Source organism: Gymnoscopelus braueri (genome assembly GCF_963280865.1).
Source record: "Gymnoscopelus braueri genome assembly, chromosome: 7".
Taxonomy (NCBI): Eukaryota; Metazoa; Chordata; class Actinopteri; order Myctophiformes; family Myctophidae; genus Gymnoscopelus; species Gymnoscopelus braueri.
This window is the reverse complement of record NC_137608.1, coordinates 19,475,284-19,492,872: the sequence shown is the minus strand read 5'-3', so window position 1 is coordinate 19,492,872 and position 17,589 is coordinate 19,475,284. Positions and strand designations below refer to the sequence as shown.

Genomic DNA, 17,589 nt, shown 5'->3' with positions numbered 1-17,589 from the left:
TCCTAACAGTTTTTTTATTTATTTAAACTGATATTGCTATAATATCAGTGGTTCTCAAACTTTTTTCATGTCAAAGGACCATCCAAAATGATATGTATTTGTCCAATGGAACTAACATGGAACACTTTCAATTCTTATTTATCGATATCACAATGAAAACACATTCTTCAAGGTTTTAAAGAAAAAAAACTAACATGACCCATTTAGACCTGTTACACCTCTATACGTTGTTATACCTTTTAAAGCTGGGAACGCCTCTGTGTCATTTTAGTTGTTATGTTGCTATATATATATATCGCTGTTGTCGGGCAGAAACCTTTATATTCTAACCTTTTGTGTTTTCTTTTAAGCCCTACTTACTTACTTACTTACAGCGTCACACTAAAAAGCATCAAAAGTAGCAGATACAGAAGCTCGAAACGCGGCACGAAGCATCGCGTTTTGAGCTTGTAGATCTGTTACTTTTGCTATTTTTGAATTTGAATCCTGAAATAATGATAATAAAAATAATAATGATGATTCCACCCGACATGAGATGATAGATACCAACATATAGCAAGATAGCATCATCATTATTTTTTTCCCAGAAAACGTAGGACTAAGAAGGCGTATTTACAGTAGAATGGGTCTCAGGTCTAAGAGGGTTGATGTTACATTATCATTAAAAGTGTTTTGCCAATTATTTGGCAACATCAATCAGATTGTGTGTTGTGTGAAATGACATAATAATGTGTAACTCCCACTACAAACAACACAGTGGCTCCAATTACTTCACATTAAGAGCCACCCAGTGTGAGAAATGACAGATGGTGAAGAGACTACTCACTCAGCATGTTGTTTATACGGCTACTCAATCCGTCTGTGTGTGTGTGTGTGTGTGCGTGTGCGTGTGCTTGCTTACTTGTGAGCGCCAAATGTCCCTACAAGTATGGTAGAATTTGAGACATTTGTGAAGGCCGTTTCCTTTGTCTTCAGAAGAGAAATGGCTGTTTTAAAAAAGATTTTTAGATTTACAAAGTAGGCTTATAATTAGGAAAGGATTCTGGTTAGTATTAAACACTTAGGTTAGGTTGAGGGCTTGGGGTTTGAGTTAGGCTTGATTTATACTTAGTTACTTGCCAGTGTTCTGGACCGAAATGTGCAGATCTACAAGCTACGCACTTGATAAAACCACCTTCCTAAAATGTTGATATCCTCACAAGTATAATAAAAACATGTGTGTGTGTGTGTGTGGGGGGGGTGTACTGTATGTGTGAGGGTGTGCATGCATGCGTGTGTATGCGCACACATATAATACAAAGTGTGTGTGTGTGTGTGTGTGTGTGTGTGTGTGTGTGTGTGTGTGTGTGTGTGTGTGTGTGTGTGTGTGTGTGTGTGTGTGTGTGTCTGTGCGTGCGCGTGCGTGCGTGCTAAGCTTCACATACAGCAGGTTTTTCGTTCTTAAATTGAAAGGTTGACCTTTTGCTGTTGCAAAATGTTACATCCAGAATCAATGGTGCATTCATGCGTTCAGCATTATTAATTACAACAGGCAGCTGGACCTCTGCGGCTGCTCAACATTGATATTTTCAAGGCTAAACATGCATTCCTGTAATTGTATACTGTAGTTTGTAATTTGCTAATGTACCCTACCTCAGGAATAAAAATGTATTCTTAAAAATATTATATAAAAGACAAGAGAACATTCTATAATAGTGTTGTTTTTCTCTGAGAAAATTTGTATTGTGAACCCAGTGTCGTGGTTCATATCGAATCATGATTGTCATTCCATTCCTAATTAATTATGACCAACACCCGGTGTAGCTTTGAAAAAGTCAACTGGGGTGATGAACGTGCAGCTGCTAAAAACTAATTAACGAGAACATCAGAGGTACAGGCGTCGTTCCTTTGGGAATAATATGTGTCAAGTTACCTGACTCACAGGCACACTCACAGCTCCCCCTCACAAGGAACCAGTCAGATGTCATTTCCAAGGACGTCTACGGTGTTTACAGTAGCACTCAATTAGGGTCTATCATGCAAATTGTTTTAATCCACCTTACACATTCAAGTGCGTGCTGCTGACAGGCTGCCTCACACGAGAACATAATTATGTTGCTAAATGTACTGGTTGCATTGGGGTTTTCAGATTAAACCCATTGAGACCTGGAACGCATCTGTGTAATTTTTAGATTTTGAGCTAAAAAGCATTATTTTACAGTTTGGCTATTCAAAAATAGCAGATCTACAAGCTTGTAGCGCGGCACAGAGTGTCGCGCTACGAGCTTGTAGATCTGCTATTTTAGAAAAATCGTGAAAATGTGTGCAAATCTTTGAATATATATATTGTTTTAAAGCGAACATTTGTAACTCAAATCTTTGCTTCTGGGGGTCCCTGGAACAAAATATTCTGAGATAGGGGTCCCCGGCCAAATACATATCATTTTGAGGTTTGAGCACCTGATATAGAAACATAATTTTTTTCAGAATACTGTTGGGATTTAGAAGACATTTGTAGAATCGCCTTCAGGTCTTAATGGGTTAAAAAAAAAACTGTCCGGGTTGCTCAGTCGGTAGAGCTCTCGCCTTTGAACCGCAAGGTCATGGGTTAGATCCCGGTCATCGCCAACTCAGCGTATATGAGTAGCACGGCTTGTGTGCGGCAAGTCGTGCGGTAAGTACTGGGAGCTGATCATTGGTAGGTTTGGCGCTCCACCTCAGCAATCCATCTCCCCAGGGGTCTAGCGGAGCATTGTAACGGAGACAGACTCCCGCCTCATACCGACAATAAGCCTCTCCCTACCGACTTATTCAACCCACTGATGGCTGGCTGCTCAGGTGGTGATGAGCGCTCGGGGGGAGCAGTGAGGGGCTACGTTTCTTGCTGTACAGTATATCATGTATATATGCTTGTTCTTTTTTCCCCTCTCTTTCTGCAATGGGGGCGAACAAAAGTAAATTGTCGATGTCAGGCAGAAACCTGTCCAAAAACGTTTCTTTTTCAAATGATTATTACTTTTTGTAATTAAATAGTGAAAATAGCCGATCTACACGCTAACAACACGTCGCATCACAACATGTTTAAAAAGGTCCAGTGAAATGACATTTTTCGGAAACGGCCTCGCAAACCAATCAGAAGGTTCCATCCCTTCAGGCTATGGCATGGTAGAATCTCGCTCATGTGGTGCGCCGCGTTATTGTTTGTAGCCTGCAGGCGCACGCTGGCCAAGGGAGAGAGAGAGACGGCCAACTGTGCAGAATGTTTGTTACCAAGTTGCTTCGGTCAGATGCCGATTAAGTTTACAATGAGTAATACACCGTCTGGACGTCATCTTGAATGAGATTCAAAACGGAGTAGCTCTGTAATTGCCTCCCGGCAAACTCTCTTATTACGTTTCGGCGTCCCGGCAAACTCTCTATTACGTTTCGGCGGGCGGCCTAGCCTGGCATGGCCAGACTAATATCACTGCGACTATCTATTTATTGTCTAGTGGTGGCAGATTCGTCTGGTTTTTACATTACCGTAGCTCAAACTGTGGACAGATCCCTATGGACAAAAGGATTTGCTTGCTTGCTTGCAGATAAATTCAGTGAAGTAGAACATAAAGGACTGTCTGCTTAAAAGGTCCCTGGAGCACTAAAATCCTCAGGAAGAGGCTTTTTTCCACTAAGCACATACTGTAATATGCACATCAACAATATTACTGGCAAAGGCCGGACACAGACTCATACTGCGCACGCACGCACACACACACACACACACACACACACACACACACACACACACACACACACACACACACACACACACACACACACACACACACACACACACACACACACACACACACACACACACACACACACACACACACACACACACACACACACACACACACAGAGAGAGAGAGAAAGAGAGAGGAACCTACACGTGTCCTGTCTCGTGGGCGACAACAAACGCTGAGGAGAAGCCGTCTTCATGGTTGAGGGTGCAACTCCGCACTGGGTGGCACATGCCCGTTACTGGAGCATAACCTGGCAGCAGGAAGAGGAGAGGAGAAAGGGATGAGCTGACAGGGCATTGGTGGAAATGTGTTGTTGATCTGATTCATAGTGGTCAAAACAACACTGATTGCTAAAATATTCACTCATATATATTAGACCCTGTAGCGCGTCTGATATGTGGCATAGAGGGGCGGATTTTAAATCTCCAGAGGAGACATCCGTGGGCTACCATTGGTTCAGCGATGTGTGCGGTCGCCCTGCGGCCCCTCCTCCTCCACCAATGTGCAGTATTGAGAGCCCTGACGTCACAACATTTGGAGCGATGGCCACTGCACTCTGGTTGGTTAGGGTACACCTAGGTTCCAGTTAGAACCCACTTAAACGTGGCTAGTACCGCCTGCATGGGCAAACCCAGTTAGGACCCGCCTCGGTCCCACATAAAAGTGGCTAGTTGGGGCCCACCTAAGGGCCAGGTATAAGCTACTTATAGCCCGCATGGGCATCGCAGTTAAAATCCACCTCTGCCCCACATAGAATTGCCTAGGTGGGGCCCACCTAAGGCCCGTTTCGGTGGTCACAAACGGTGCTAGGGTGACCACCTCATTTGGTAGACCTGTTGCCAGGTCTGCCTTTTGTATAAGCTATTTTGGTCTTATTTGGGCGCGCATTTGGGCTCGTTTGCATAGACCACGGCAGCGCTTGTTTCTTTCCCGTCTTCTCAGTGTGGTGCAGATGATGATGATGATTGGCTGGTGTAACGAACCATCCGGAAGTAAATGGCGAGATGAAATATATAGCACTTTATGATTATTAGAGAAGGAGACACATGTGAAGGTGGAAAATGAAATGTAGGAGATTATATAGTTTTGCATGAGCGATTTTTGTAGCAAGTTGGGAAAGAATTGGGCCACTTGTTGTTAACTAGTTGTACGAACTCTTGTTTTATTTTTGTATTGTTTTATTGGATCTTGTTTAGTCGATACACTTATTTGTTTTAGCTCGTGCTCATTTGATTTTGCTATTTTGTCTCTTCTGAAAGTAGGTAGCTGATATATTGCACTTTTACCTTAGCGCTAGGTATACTCTTGGTTGCTTGTTTTTGCAGGAAATGCACTTAAGACTTCTGGTGATTAGTAGTTTTGTTCCCTACCTATGTTGAATGCACTTATTGTAAGTCGCTTTGGATAAAAGCGTCTGCTAAATGACTGTAATTTAATGTAATGTAATGTGCCGGGTAAAAACAATTGTGTGTCTTTTCAATACCGTTGATGGAATTGTATTTATTCATTTATTTATTTTCATACTGCATTGTTGTTGACCGATTTGAGAAACATTCGGTCTGTCTCTCCCTCTCTTCTTTCCCCCGACACGGTCGAGGCAGAAGGCCGCCACCCTAGAGCCTAGGGTCTGCCTGACGTTTCTTCCAGTTAAGAGGGAGTTTTTCGTTGCCACTGTCGCAAAATTGCTTGCTCAGGGTGGGATTGTCGGGTCTCTTCTCTACATGTAAAGTGTCTTGAGACAACTTGTTGTGATTTGACACTTTAATAAAATTGAATTGAATTGAATAGTTGTTACCACTCCCTTCAGCGCGGACCACTGCTCATGATGGAGAATAAGTTGTGGTGCTAGAGTTCATGCAGGGTATTCTCTATTACTCTATACTTTTGCAAACCTGAGGCTATTCCTTGTGCCAGCACTGAGATTCTGACAAGTCAACTGATTCCATTTCATGATATGACCTTGTAGCCTTTGGCCTTTAACCTTAAGCTGGTCTTAAGCCCCTTGCACACAGAGCCTGCTTTACTCACACCGGAAAAGACGGACGGGGAATAAAAAAAAACCTTCTCTGAAGGTTAATTCCAGCGACACAGTCTGCATGATGGATTTTCACAAATTGAGAAACAATTTGACCTGAGATAATAATTCAGGCCGGGAGGCATACACCCACACAGTTCACCCTACCCACACACTGCACGCATACATACATACATACATACATACATGCACGCACACACACGCATGCACCTGCAGGCACACACAAACACAAACAAAAGATGTGTCATGGACAGTCAATTTTGATTGAGGTGCTTAACTTTCTGTAAAAAAAACTAACATTCCATCTCATAAAGACATACTAGCCACAACAAAAAACTATGTGTACACATAAATATTAAATATAAATGGAAATAAGTAAAAGTGTAAACAGAGTGTCATGATCTTATGAAAGTACTACGTTACAAATCATATCTCTGTTCAAGAGCTGAATGGCTGAAATGACTTTACATATGAACAGAGCTATTCGTCTAAAGTTTGCAGGAGCGGCTCGTTTTGAACAAGATGCCTCAAGTCATGAATGCAGCGTCCGATTGCCGTGAAACTCGTCAAACATTTTTTTTTTAAAACAATTTTTTTAATATTATATATTTATATCTATAGTCATGACTGAATTCCGAACATTGCTGGCCCACAATAACCTACCTGACCTGGTGGAGACCTGAGCACTTTTTCTAGTTATTATATATATTTTAAAATATTTGACAGACAGGCCAGGCCACACAGGCAGGCAGGCCATCATCAAATTCCCCAAATGTCCTGACAGCCAGTCCGGGCCAGAAACTGACAGATTACATTTTATCTCCGCCAGGAGGGCAAAGGTTATGGTGTGTGTGTGTGTGTGTGTGTGTGTGTGTGTATGTGTGTGTGTGTGTGTGTGTGTGTGTGTGTGTGTGTGTGCGTGCGTGCGTGCGTGCGTGCGTGCGTGCGTGCGTGCGTGCGTGCGTGCGTGCGTGCGTGCGTGCGTGCGTGCGTGCGTGCGTGCGGACCTCAATTCCCGAATGTTTCTCAAATTGGTCAACAACAATGCAGTATGAAAATAAATAAATGAATAAATACAATTCCATCAACGGTGAAAACGTCTGTTGTTTATGGTTTTACGTCGTTAAAAATGATTTCATTTCAAACCATGTCATGCAGCCAACAACACAGGAGCGCTTCACGTCCCCGTGCTTTTGACATTCATTTATCAGATGTGATCAAAATCCAGCGATGAAGTGGAGGAAACCCTAGTGGAATAAGTGATTGTTGGATGATTTCCCCACAGACACCGCTGAAGTTCATTCTGCTTTTGATTAGTGAGTTTCTACGGGGAGCCACGGAGCCCATTATCTCCTGATGACTTTTCGTGGCTCGAAGACATAACGAAAACTTGACGAGGGAATTATGTTTGTTGACGGTCTCTCTCGCAGACGCTAAGCAGCCGTCGGCGAGGATGCAGGTGTTTTGTTGTTTGTTTTAGCCTCCGCGGACTGTAGATTTGGCTGGGGTTTGATGTGGCAGTGGGGCTCTATATCATCTTAACCCATCAAGACCTGGAACGCATCTGTGTCACTTTTTGATTTGAGCTAAAAAAGCATTATTTTACACTTTGGCTATTCAAAAATAGCAGATCTACAAGCTCGTAGAGCTTGTAGATCTGCTATTTTTGAAAAATCGTGAAAATGTGTGCAAATCTTTGAATATATATATTTTTAAGCGAACATTTGTAACTCAAATCTTTGCTTCTGGGGGTCCCTAGAACAACATATTTTGAGATGCGGGTCCACGGCCATATTACATATACAAGTTTGAGAACCACTGACATAGTTTTTCAGAATACTGTTGGGATTTAGAAGACATTTGTAGAATCGGAACCTCAGGTCTTAATGGGTTAAGGGTGAATTATACTTAGTTGCACGCCGACATGGCGCACTGAAAATAGCCAATCTACAAGCTCACAATGCCTCGCAGCACGACGCATCGTGAGCTTGAAAATTGGCTATTTTCGGTGTAAATCAGGCATTACTCACCCACACACATACACACGCCTGTAACAAGACCGTATTACATAACAAGGCTGCAATATAAATGGCTTGATTGTGCCGAGGATGCCAATGAGAGCGACGCCTCAATCCATTTTTCTTCCTCCATCTTTGGGGTAAATTAGCTGCTGTTCAGTGGTGGAAAGTAACTAAGTACATATACTCATGTAAGGTTTTACTTTACTTGAGTATTTTTCATTTACTTTGCAGATTTATCAATACAAGACATACATAAGCCCTGTATTATTCTTTGGATTTTGGGAAAGGTTTGACCGATTTAGAAAAATGTGTAACTCAAGTAAAATCTTGAATACAGGACTTTAGTGCATTTCTACATTGTGGTATTGCTACCTTTAATGCAAAGTGCAACAGAAGAAGAAAAACCTTCTTCCACCACTGCTGCTGATTGACTGTTACTCCAACAGGCAACCTCCTCTGCTCTCCGCTTCCTCACAGGAGAAAATAAGAGGGAAGTATAATGGGTTTGTTTCCTTCTACATAGAGCCTGCCTGCTTGCTCAGGGGATACATTTAATCTTGACCTTCAGATCCTGTGTCTAGGTGAAACATGACCTTTGACACGATCTAAATGTCTCAATAGAAGAGCAGGGAGACACAATACAACCACCCCAATTGTATAACATTGTATTAACATGCTCTACCATACAGATTGGACAAAGTTGCGTAGTGCCCCTTTAACACTGCGATCACTGTTATTAATCCGAATTGTTGATAATGATGATTTTTGGTGGAAAACACATTTATAATTCTCTTCGTCTTATCAGTGCATTATCTTTGGCCAAATTGCATGTAATGTTCTCGGTGACTTCATTGTTCTTCATTGGGTGTGATGATGGATGGGGAGATATGTTCTGCACAGTGTTCTGGTTATTAACCCTTGTGTAACTGTGCAGCCCTGGAGGTTTGCCCACTTCCTGCTCTGTCAGTTGCCTAATTATACAGTACCGTATGTAATGGGAATCCCTAGATAGAGCATCTGTAAGATAAGGTCTTATTCATTACATTATGGTGATTTAACAAAAGGCTCTTGGCTCACCTGTCTTAGTTTTACATAATAATACATCTTTGAAGAACTTGTAAACAGTGGTGTAAAGTAACTAAGTAGATTTACTCAAGTACTGTACTTAAGTGTGAGACTTTTACTTTACTGGAGTATTTCCAATTGTCTTTACTTTTACTTTTACTCCACTACATCTCAGAGGAAAATATTGTACTTTTACTCCACTACAATTATTTGAAAACTTTAGTTACTAGTTACTTTGCAGATATAAATGACTACTTTATAAAACATACATTAACCACTTTAGTCCTATGTTATACCTAGGCTATTTGAAAATAGCAGACCTACAAGTTCACATATATTCAAACATTTTAGTACTTTTACTTTTGGTACTTTAAGTAAATTTTGATACCAATACTTTTGTACTTTTACTCAAGTGCATTTTTTATTCCGGACTTTTACTTGTAACAGAGTACTTCTCTACATTGCAGTACTGATACTTTTACTTAAGTAAAACATTCGAGTACTTTTTCCACCACTGCTTGTAAATGTGTCTACTCATGGTAAAGCATGATTTATTCTTCATCATACGACAGCATATCGTTGCTGTCGGGTGGAAACCTTGTATCTCCAATATTTCAACTGTTTATGTGCTTTCATAACCCTATCCTCAAACAAATACATTATAAACGCGATCTTCTGTTCTTCAGTTATCGGCAGTTGAATATAGCTTGTTTTTGACCAAAAACGCAATCTGGGAAAATAAATCAGAGGTAAACGTGTTTTTATAAATCTGATAATTTGTTTAGATCACGTGATTTCCGGGTGTATTCTTCCCCCCGGGGAGTCCTAGGATCAGTCACAGGTTGCGGAAGAGCGCCCTCTATCGTAATCACTGAAAACACCCAAAATGATGTCTATGGAACTCAATGGCAGTGAAGCGTTGCATTTGAAATGACTTCTATAGATGTCAATGGCAGTCAATGTGTTAACAGTCGCACTCCTAGTTGAGAGAGAGAGAGAGAGAGTTACAACACTCTCTCTCAGTGACTCCCGCCCATACCCATGCAATTTCAGATTGATAGGCCCACCCACTGAGAAGAAAAATGGATTCAGAAGGTCGACTGTATATAGGAGTCCCAATCCTTTGTGGGAATGCTGAAATGTTGGTTGTAGTGAAGAATACTCATGCTGACACGGAACGATGCAACAATGTCACACTGACTGATGTTGAACTATTCACTTGTTTGCTCGACTTTGCTTTGCACTCTGACTTTGCCATCCTTTTTCAAAAGAATATATCCATATCAATATCCACATCAATATTGATGGAGCGTCGCCGTAGTTCAGGCAGGTATGGAAGTCAAGCCGGGTTCCCCCACTCGTACATCCTTCAATGCAGCCACGATCCTAATGGTTCGATCTATGCAGTCTATTTAGTTGCAACATGTACCTCATTGACAGCGCTTCAGTGATCAAACTCCCTAAACAACACCAGCTTCCTCCAGTAGTAGCATTACGTTTCTGTCATGCTTGCGCAGATTATTCTGTGGTATCATGGGATCAGAACCACACCGCCAAATGCAATATCATTGCAATAAAATGGTTTTCATCTTGACGAGAGTGAAATAAATAAATGGCCGTATAGGGCCTGTCACTATGACTCAGACATAACCATAAACAAACCAGCGATCTCCATAAATGGGCATAAAAGGGACAAGAACTGACAGATACAGAAATCTCCATATATGGGCATAAAAGGGACACAGGCAGACGGGTACAACGTGTACCCTCTGTCAAGGCCCCGTCACTATGACTCGGTCATATCGGTGGGATCGGCGGTGCGACGTACTGTATAGGTGTGAGTGAAGGCCACGTAGCGGCTCCAACTCTAAATGTGAGGGCCAAACCTCTAGTCCTATATTAAAACCGCTAATCCAACCCAATAGGCCTTATATATGGGCATGCCAATATACAGGCTATCGGCATATACTAATGACATCAGGGATCTCCATATATGGGCATAAAAGGGACACAGGTAGACAGATACAGAGATGTCCATATATGTCCAAAAAAGGCACACAGACATACGGGTACAACACAACAGGTACTCTGACAAATCCCTCGACATATGACTCAGACATATTGGTCGGATCGGCATAGTGTGAGGGCCGTGTAATGGCCTGAACTCTAGATGTGAGGTCTGCGTATAGTGACCCAAACCTCTAGTTAACAACATTTGCCAGTGTGGAAACTGGCTCAACCTTGTCTGTTGAACATACCACAGGTATGTAATAATCTAGTTCAGACAGATTTCATGACGAAACCGTTGCAAAACAGTTTCAGAGTAAAGTTGTAGCGGCGCGAAGATTCAACTTCACGCCGCTACAAGTTGCAAAGCATTCTGATCATCTCATAGCCCGGACGGACAGTGACAAAACTGTTGCTTTGGAAATGGCAATAAATTGCAGCTCAGCACCCGGAGGTTGTTGTCTTTCCCGTTTAAAAATGTTGCAAACAACAGCTTTAGGGATTCTGTTGCAAGTGGTTGCACGTTGCAAATCTTTGGTCTGAACTGGGATAAATAGGGCTGGGCAATATATCGATTTTATATACAGTAGATATGGTGATATGGACCCGGTTTGGTGCCCCCCGGCACCGTTTTGTCAACGGGGTGGGGGTGCAGTGAGGACACGGTTTGGTGCCCCCCGGGACGGTTTTGTCAACGCGGAGGGTGCAGCGCGGAAAAAAAGAGGACGCTCTACATTTCGGCGTTTTTCTGATTCTTTTTTTTTTCACGCCGTTTGGTGCCCTCCAAGGGTTGGTGCCCTGTGCTTCAGCACCTCAAGCCTGTTGGATAAGCCACCACTGGGCGTCCGACAGCCGAACATCTGCCAGGTCTCTCCCCATCCACTGTCATTCTATGGACGCTCCGCCCCCTTTCTTTCATACAGTAGAATGGAAGTGGATGGCGAGATGCGTGGGAGATGCGTGGGAGATGCGTGGCAGACGCGCGGCGGTCGACGCCTGTCGTGCATGTGCTAATGCAAAGCAATTGAGCTTCTGCATTCCTCCGCAGTAAAAATGTTAATTGAATGTGCTCCCTCCTGTTGTGTCTCCTCTCTCATTACTTCTCACAAACACGGAATGGTACACAAACAAATGCAGGTTGAACCTGTGCTAAGAGCACACGTACAGCCCAGGTCCAAGGCACGCTGATTGAATTAAGGTCCCAAGAGTCCACAAATCAATTAGAATCAGTTAGAGTCCTGCGTCTATTGCTGCTGTCAGGCAGAAACCTTGTATCATCTATATGCCCTACATTGTCATATTACAGTGTCACACAAAAGTAGGAAAAAATTACCTGATCTACAAGCTCACAATGCGTCGCAAGCTTGTAGATCTTCTATGTTTGCTATTAACCCATCAAGACCTGGAACGCATCTGTGTCACTTTTTGATTTGAGCTAAAAAGCATTATTTTACACTTTGGCTATTCTAAAATAGCAGATGTACAAGCTCATAGCGCGGCACCGAGCTATTTTTTTTAAATCGTGAAAATGTGTGCAAATCTTGGAATATATATTTATAACATTTTTAACTAAAATCTTTGCTTCTGGAATAAAATATTTTGATGGGGGTCTGTGGCCAAGTACATATACATTTTGGGGGTCCTTGACATGAAAAAGATTGAGCACCACTGAGAACACTGTTGAGATTTAGGAGACATGTAGAATCGGCTTCAGGTCTTAATGGGTTAAAGTGAAAGTGAAAGTGGTCATGTGTGTCTGTGGGTTTTATAAATATTTAACCAATGAAAAGTATTGTCAAGAGCTTGTGACTAAATAATAACTACATTGGAACAGAGGTTATTTTTTCCTGGACATACATGGTTTCCGTATAAAGATTGTGTACCTGCTGTCACAATGTGTTTATTGTTTGGATTGGGCTGCTGTGGCGAACACAGGCAGGAGGAGGGCAACATGTCAATATCTGCTGCACATTGTGAAATTCCCTACGGCTCCAAGCTGTTCCCGTCACACTTGAGTGCCATTAATTTGAGATTAAGCCCTGGGATGCTATTAAGTGACATGGAGCAGACAACTGCTGGTTAAAAATCTATAATACAGATCAATACATTCATGTCCTGTATGGGATTAGGCCTAGCTCTCTTTTTGATGTGGACCAATAATTAAAAATAATAATCCAGTAAGGAAAAAAGTTAGGTCATGATCCAAGGAAAGCACAGACATTTATTTTTGATTGCACAACCTAGAGTTCAAGGATTATAGGTCAAAACGTGAAGCGGCCTGTAATACGGCTATCATGAGGCCAATAGAGAGTATGCACATGCATCACTTTGCCACCGGGACACGCCCCCCCTCATCTAGACCGAGTGGCAAATTGGCAATACATTGAGCAGCAGGATGTTGCGGTATTGAAAACGAGCGAAACTCCGACACTTAGAAAAATAATCACCTGCAACCTGCACAGGATTTATTGACAAAGTATCTCATAACATGACTACGGTGGATTTTTATGATGATGCGCGGAGCCCTGCTTCTAAATTTCTGCGTTTTTCAGCGTTTCTTTTTTTTTTCACGCCGTTTGGTGCCCCCCCCCCCCCAAGGTTGGTGCCCTGTGCTTCAGCACCTCAAGCCTGTTGGATAAGCCACCACTGCAGCTGCCATGTTGGTGAGTTTAACGTTGTTTAATACAATCAGATAGGAATTTTCTGTTTGGATGTTTTTTACATCCAAACAGAAAATTCCTATCTGATTGTATGGGCTGTCAAGGCCAAAAAGTAGTTTTTTTTGCCACTCAGTAGGCATTCCTGCATAACTTCCGGGTACGATGATGTCACGCGCATAGCCTCTATTTGAAAATTGAAAAGTGGAGGTTCTTTCTTGCCCTTACTGGGAGTGTGCATGCAAAGTTTCACTCCGATCGGTCCAGCGGTGTGCGTGATTAACTGTACACAGAAACACACACAGACAGGGGTGAAAACTTACTGTACTGTAATTTCCCCATTCAGGCATTTTGGTCTGACGGAGATAACAAATATCGGTCGAACCCAGATTCCCTGGGCTGGAACCATGGTATCCACACTGAAGCTGCGTGGTTCACTGATGTTGCACACAGTTGCAGATAGACAACCAGAGTACACAGTGGCGTAATATGAAAACCCATACGCAGGATTTCACCGCAAGAAGGCCCCCCTGCTGGCGAGGATTTGTATTTTTTTTCAGTTCCTCTTAGCACCAAATGGCGTGGAGAAAGTGAAAGAAGACAGAACTACGGGGCCCCCCCCGTTGACAAGACAGTCCAGGGGGGCCCTTTTGATCTGAAAACCCATGCGGAAAAAAGTGTGTTTACGCCACTGAGAGTAAATAAACCAATGTGCAGCAATTAATTAGCACTTAATCATACCCTGAAGAAGACCTACAGTATATTGTATATTGTGTCGAAACGTTGGTAAAATAAAATTATAAAAAGTTATGGCATCGTGGCTACAAGCTGTGCGACCTCTTTTCTTTGCAACAGTTATATATATCTCCCGTGGTCAGCACCTCCTCAATACAATGGAACAATGGCTTGTTCCATTGTTTACCAGCACTTAATTAGCACCATCACATTGTTGGTTTCTTACTTGGTTTCAGTTACTCACTCAAAATAGGTCAGTGGAGTACGTCACAGCTCATTTGCAGCCACAGAAAAACAGCAATATGTACAGTAAATATACACATACACACACACACACACACACACACACACACACACACACACACACACACACACACACACACACACACACACACACACACACACACACACACACACACACACACACACACGCATATGAATCAGGCAGCAGATTTCACGCGACAGAAACCACTGTAGTGTTTTGTGAATAACAAATGACACGACACACCTGACATTACATTACCCACTGAAGCACCTGATATTGTGTAGGGATTAAAGGAATATTTTATCATTCTAAACTTATGTTCGTGCTGTTCTTCATATAGCCAAACAGTTGAAGAAATTGCAGACTGAGGCTTTAACATTTTACCTTTTCATGAAATGTCCGATACCATTAGGGTTATGTGGAAGATGTGTCTGAACTTTACAATTTAATGCATGTGTGTCCTCTTGGCTCTTACCCTGCATGCCGGTGGGACCGAACCCTTGGCGGGTGAGAAAGATGGCGTGGTCGTGGTGCTCCGAGTGTTCAGGGTCGGCCTTCTGCTGCACGAATGCCCAGCGGCACACGTTCTCCAGGCTCCGTGACGGGTTGCCTCGCTCGATGAGGCTGATGGACTTACGAGGCGTAAAGAGGAAGGCAAGGGAAGACACGTTTTAGACACATGTCTAAACTCCCACTGACCTCCCAACAGCAGACTTTAGCAAAAAAAAAGAAAAAAGGTTAAAATCCTGAGTGTTAATGTAACTCTGAGAGTGTACAGAAGGAACCAAATGGACCCTTACGGGTTACTTTTGTACACTCTCAGAGTTACAAACGGCAATATGAACACAGATGATTTTACTGTGTATTAACAAAGACTACCCTGGAAAATCTATAATAGGTCAGAGTTAAATGAACACTCAGGATCTTGCGGATGAAAGTAAGTAAGCTGTGATCAAACCAAGGCTGCATGCTGAATGATATAAATAATAGTTGATAACAAAAGAAGGAAGTGCTCCAATGTCTCACTCCACAGGTGATCTTTGGTGGGACAGGTACAGTGTGGTAAGTCACACGTGATTTCAATTCTCCCAGTGGTGCAGACTATCAAGACACACACACACACACACACACACACACACACACACACACACACACACACACACACACACACACACACACACACACACACACACACACACACACACACACACACACACACGGTGTGTACTCAAGGTACTCAAACTTCAGGTGAAGAAAATAATGTTTAGTTATTTATTTGGGTCTGTTTGAGTAAGTCTGTTGCCTTACTGAAATAAATAACTTGTTTTCAAATTTCACCTGAAGATTGCCTTGGCTTTTTTCCTTGATGGCCTGCACCACTGGGGGAATTTAAATTAATGTGGTTTAGAACATAACAATGGCAAGAATATAAAACCCAATTATATAGATTGCAGCAGTTTGTGCATGTCCTGTCTATGCTGTTATTGTTATTAAAATTCCTCCAACATCTCTGCTCGAGTACCATTCTTTTCACGCCGCTCTTTGCGGCTGTCACAAGGCTGCAATTATATCAACCCAGTCTGTTTCAGAAATCAGGACTGAACATTTATTCGGCATCATTGGAATCTGCTCTAACCTTCTCTTTCATTTACTGTCTGGATAAAGGTTTCCATTCTCTACCTGTACAGTATGTTGCTGTTCTTCTGTATAGAAGGAATTTGGCATTTGGAATTTGTAGACGTCCTATTGCACTGTTGTCTCCGCCGGGCCGAGACTATGTTTTGCACCCTGTCCGTCCGTGTGTGTGTGTGTGTGTGTGTGTGTGTGTGTGTGTGTGTGTGTGTGTGTGTGTGTGTGTGTGTGTGTGTGTGTGTGTGTGTGTGTGTGTGTGTGTGTGTGTGTGTGTGTCTGTGAACAGCTCATTTCCGGCACCGTTGGCTTGATCGCAGCGAACACACTCCCGGGATGCCAGAGCTTAACCTCTGCCCCAAATTGTTCACATGGGCCTGTTATAGCGCCACCAGGAGGCCGATCTTTGCCAAACACATTTTTTGACAGTACTCATTTGTCGAGTGTCTAGACAAACACAATTGGCCCGTGTTTGGGTGGAGGGAAGCCGGGTGGGGAGGGTGATATTGGTCATTGCACGTAATCCTACGGGCTGGGGCGGCACCTGTCAGCAGGGAGTGTCGAGCGGGAGGAGTAGGACAAAGGCTCCACGTCCTCCCGGTGGGGGCTCCTCACTGGCAGGTGAGCCAGTAGGATACGACAGCGGTGACAATTAACAGAAATGTGAGTGGAGAGGAAACTGAAAGTTGTGTGTATCATTTGTGAGTTGATTGGTGTGTGCTGATTGGTTGATGATTATATTTACCGCTAGCTGTCCAAATTAACCCCTCTGGGATAATACAGTTTGCCTTGGCCTTGAGTGCTTTTGTGCAATTCCAAAACTTTTTACACACTAACTCAATTTTTTAAAACACTTTCAACCTGGCGTCCCTATTTTGGGCATGCCATTACATTTTTCACAAGTCTTCCAAATATTTCTAAAATAGCTAAAATAGCAGATCACCATCACATAACAAAGTAGAAAATAGGATTTAAGTGGTCAGTGACGGTCAGTGACAGTCAGTGGTGGAAAGTAGCTGAGTAGATTTACTTAAGTACTGTACTTTAGGTAGTTGTACTTACTTGAGTATTTCCAATTTCCAATACTTTTACTTCTACTCCACTACATCTCAGAGGCAAATATTTCACTTTTACTCCACTACATTTATTTGAAAACTTTAGTAACTAGTTACTTTGCAGGTACAAATTATTACATTATAAAACATATATTAACCACTTTAGCCCTTTTTTATACATAGGCTATTTTCAAATATTTTAGTACTTTTAATTTTGGTACTTTAAGTACATTTTGATGCCAATACTTTTGTACTTTTACTCAAGTAAATGTTGAATTCTGGACTTTCACTTGTAACAGAGTATTTCTATATTGCAGTATTGGTACTTTTACTTAAGTAAATCATTTGAGTACTTT

General features: G+C 42.4%; 1 protein-coding gene across 1 annotated transcript in view; it reads right to left on the bottom strand.

Annotated features, from left to right (window-relative positions):
* Positions 1-17,589, bottom strand: part of adamts3 (ADAM metallopeptidase with thrombospondin type 1 motif, 3) — a 217,324-nt gene that overhangs the window by 84,191 nt on the left and 115,544 nt on the right. Inside the window, exons 7-8 of the mRNA XM_080432756.1 lie at positions 15,025-15,181; positions 3,909-4,014 (exon numbers count right to left, since the gene is read on the bottom strand). Coding sequence (XP_080288882.1) covers positions 3,909-4,014; positions 15,025-15,181 — 263 coding nt within the window. The remainder of the gene's footprint in view (positions 1-3,908; positions 4,015-15,024; positions 15,182-17,589) is intronic.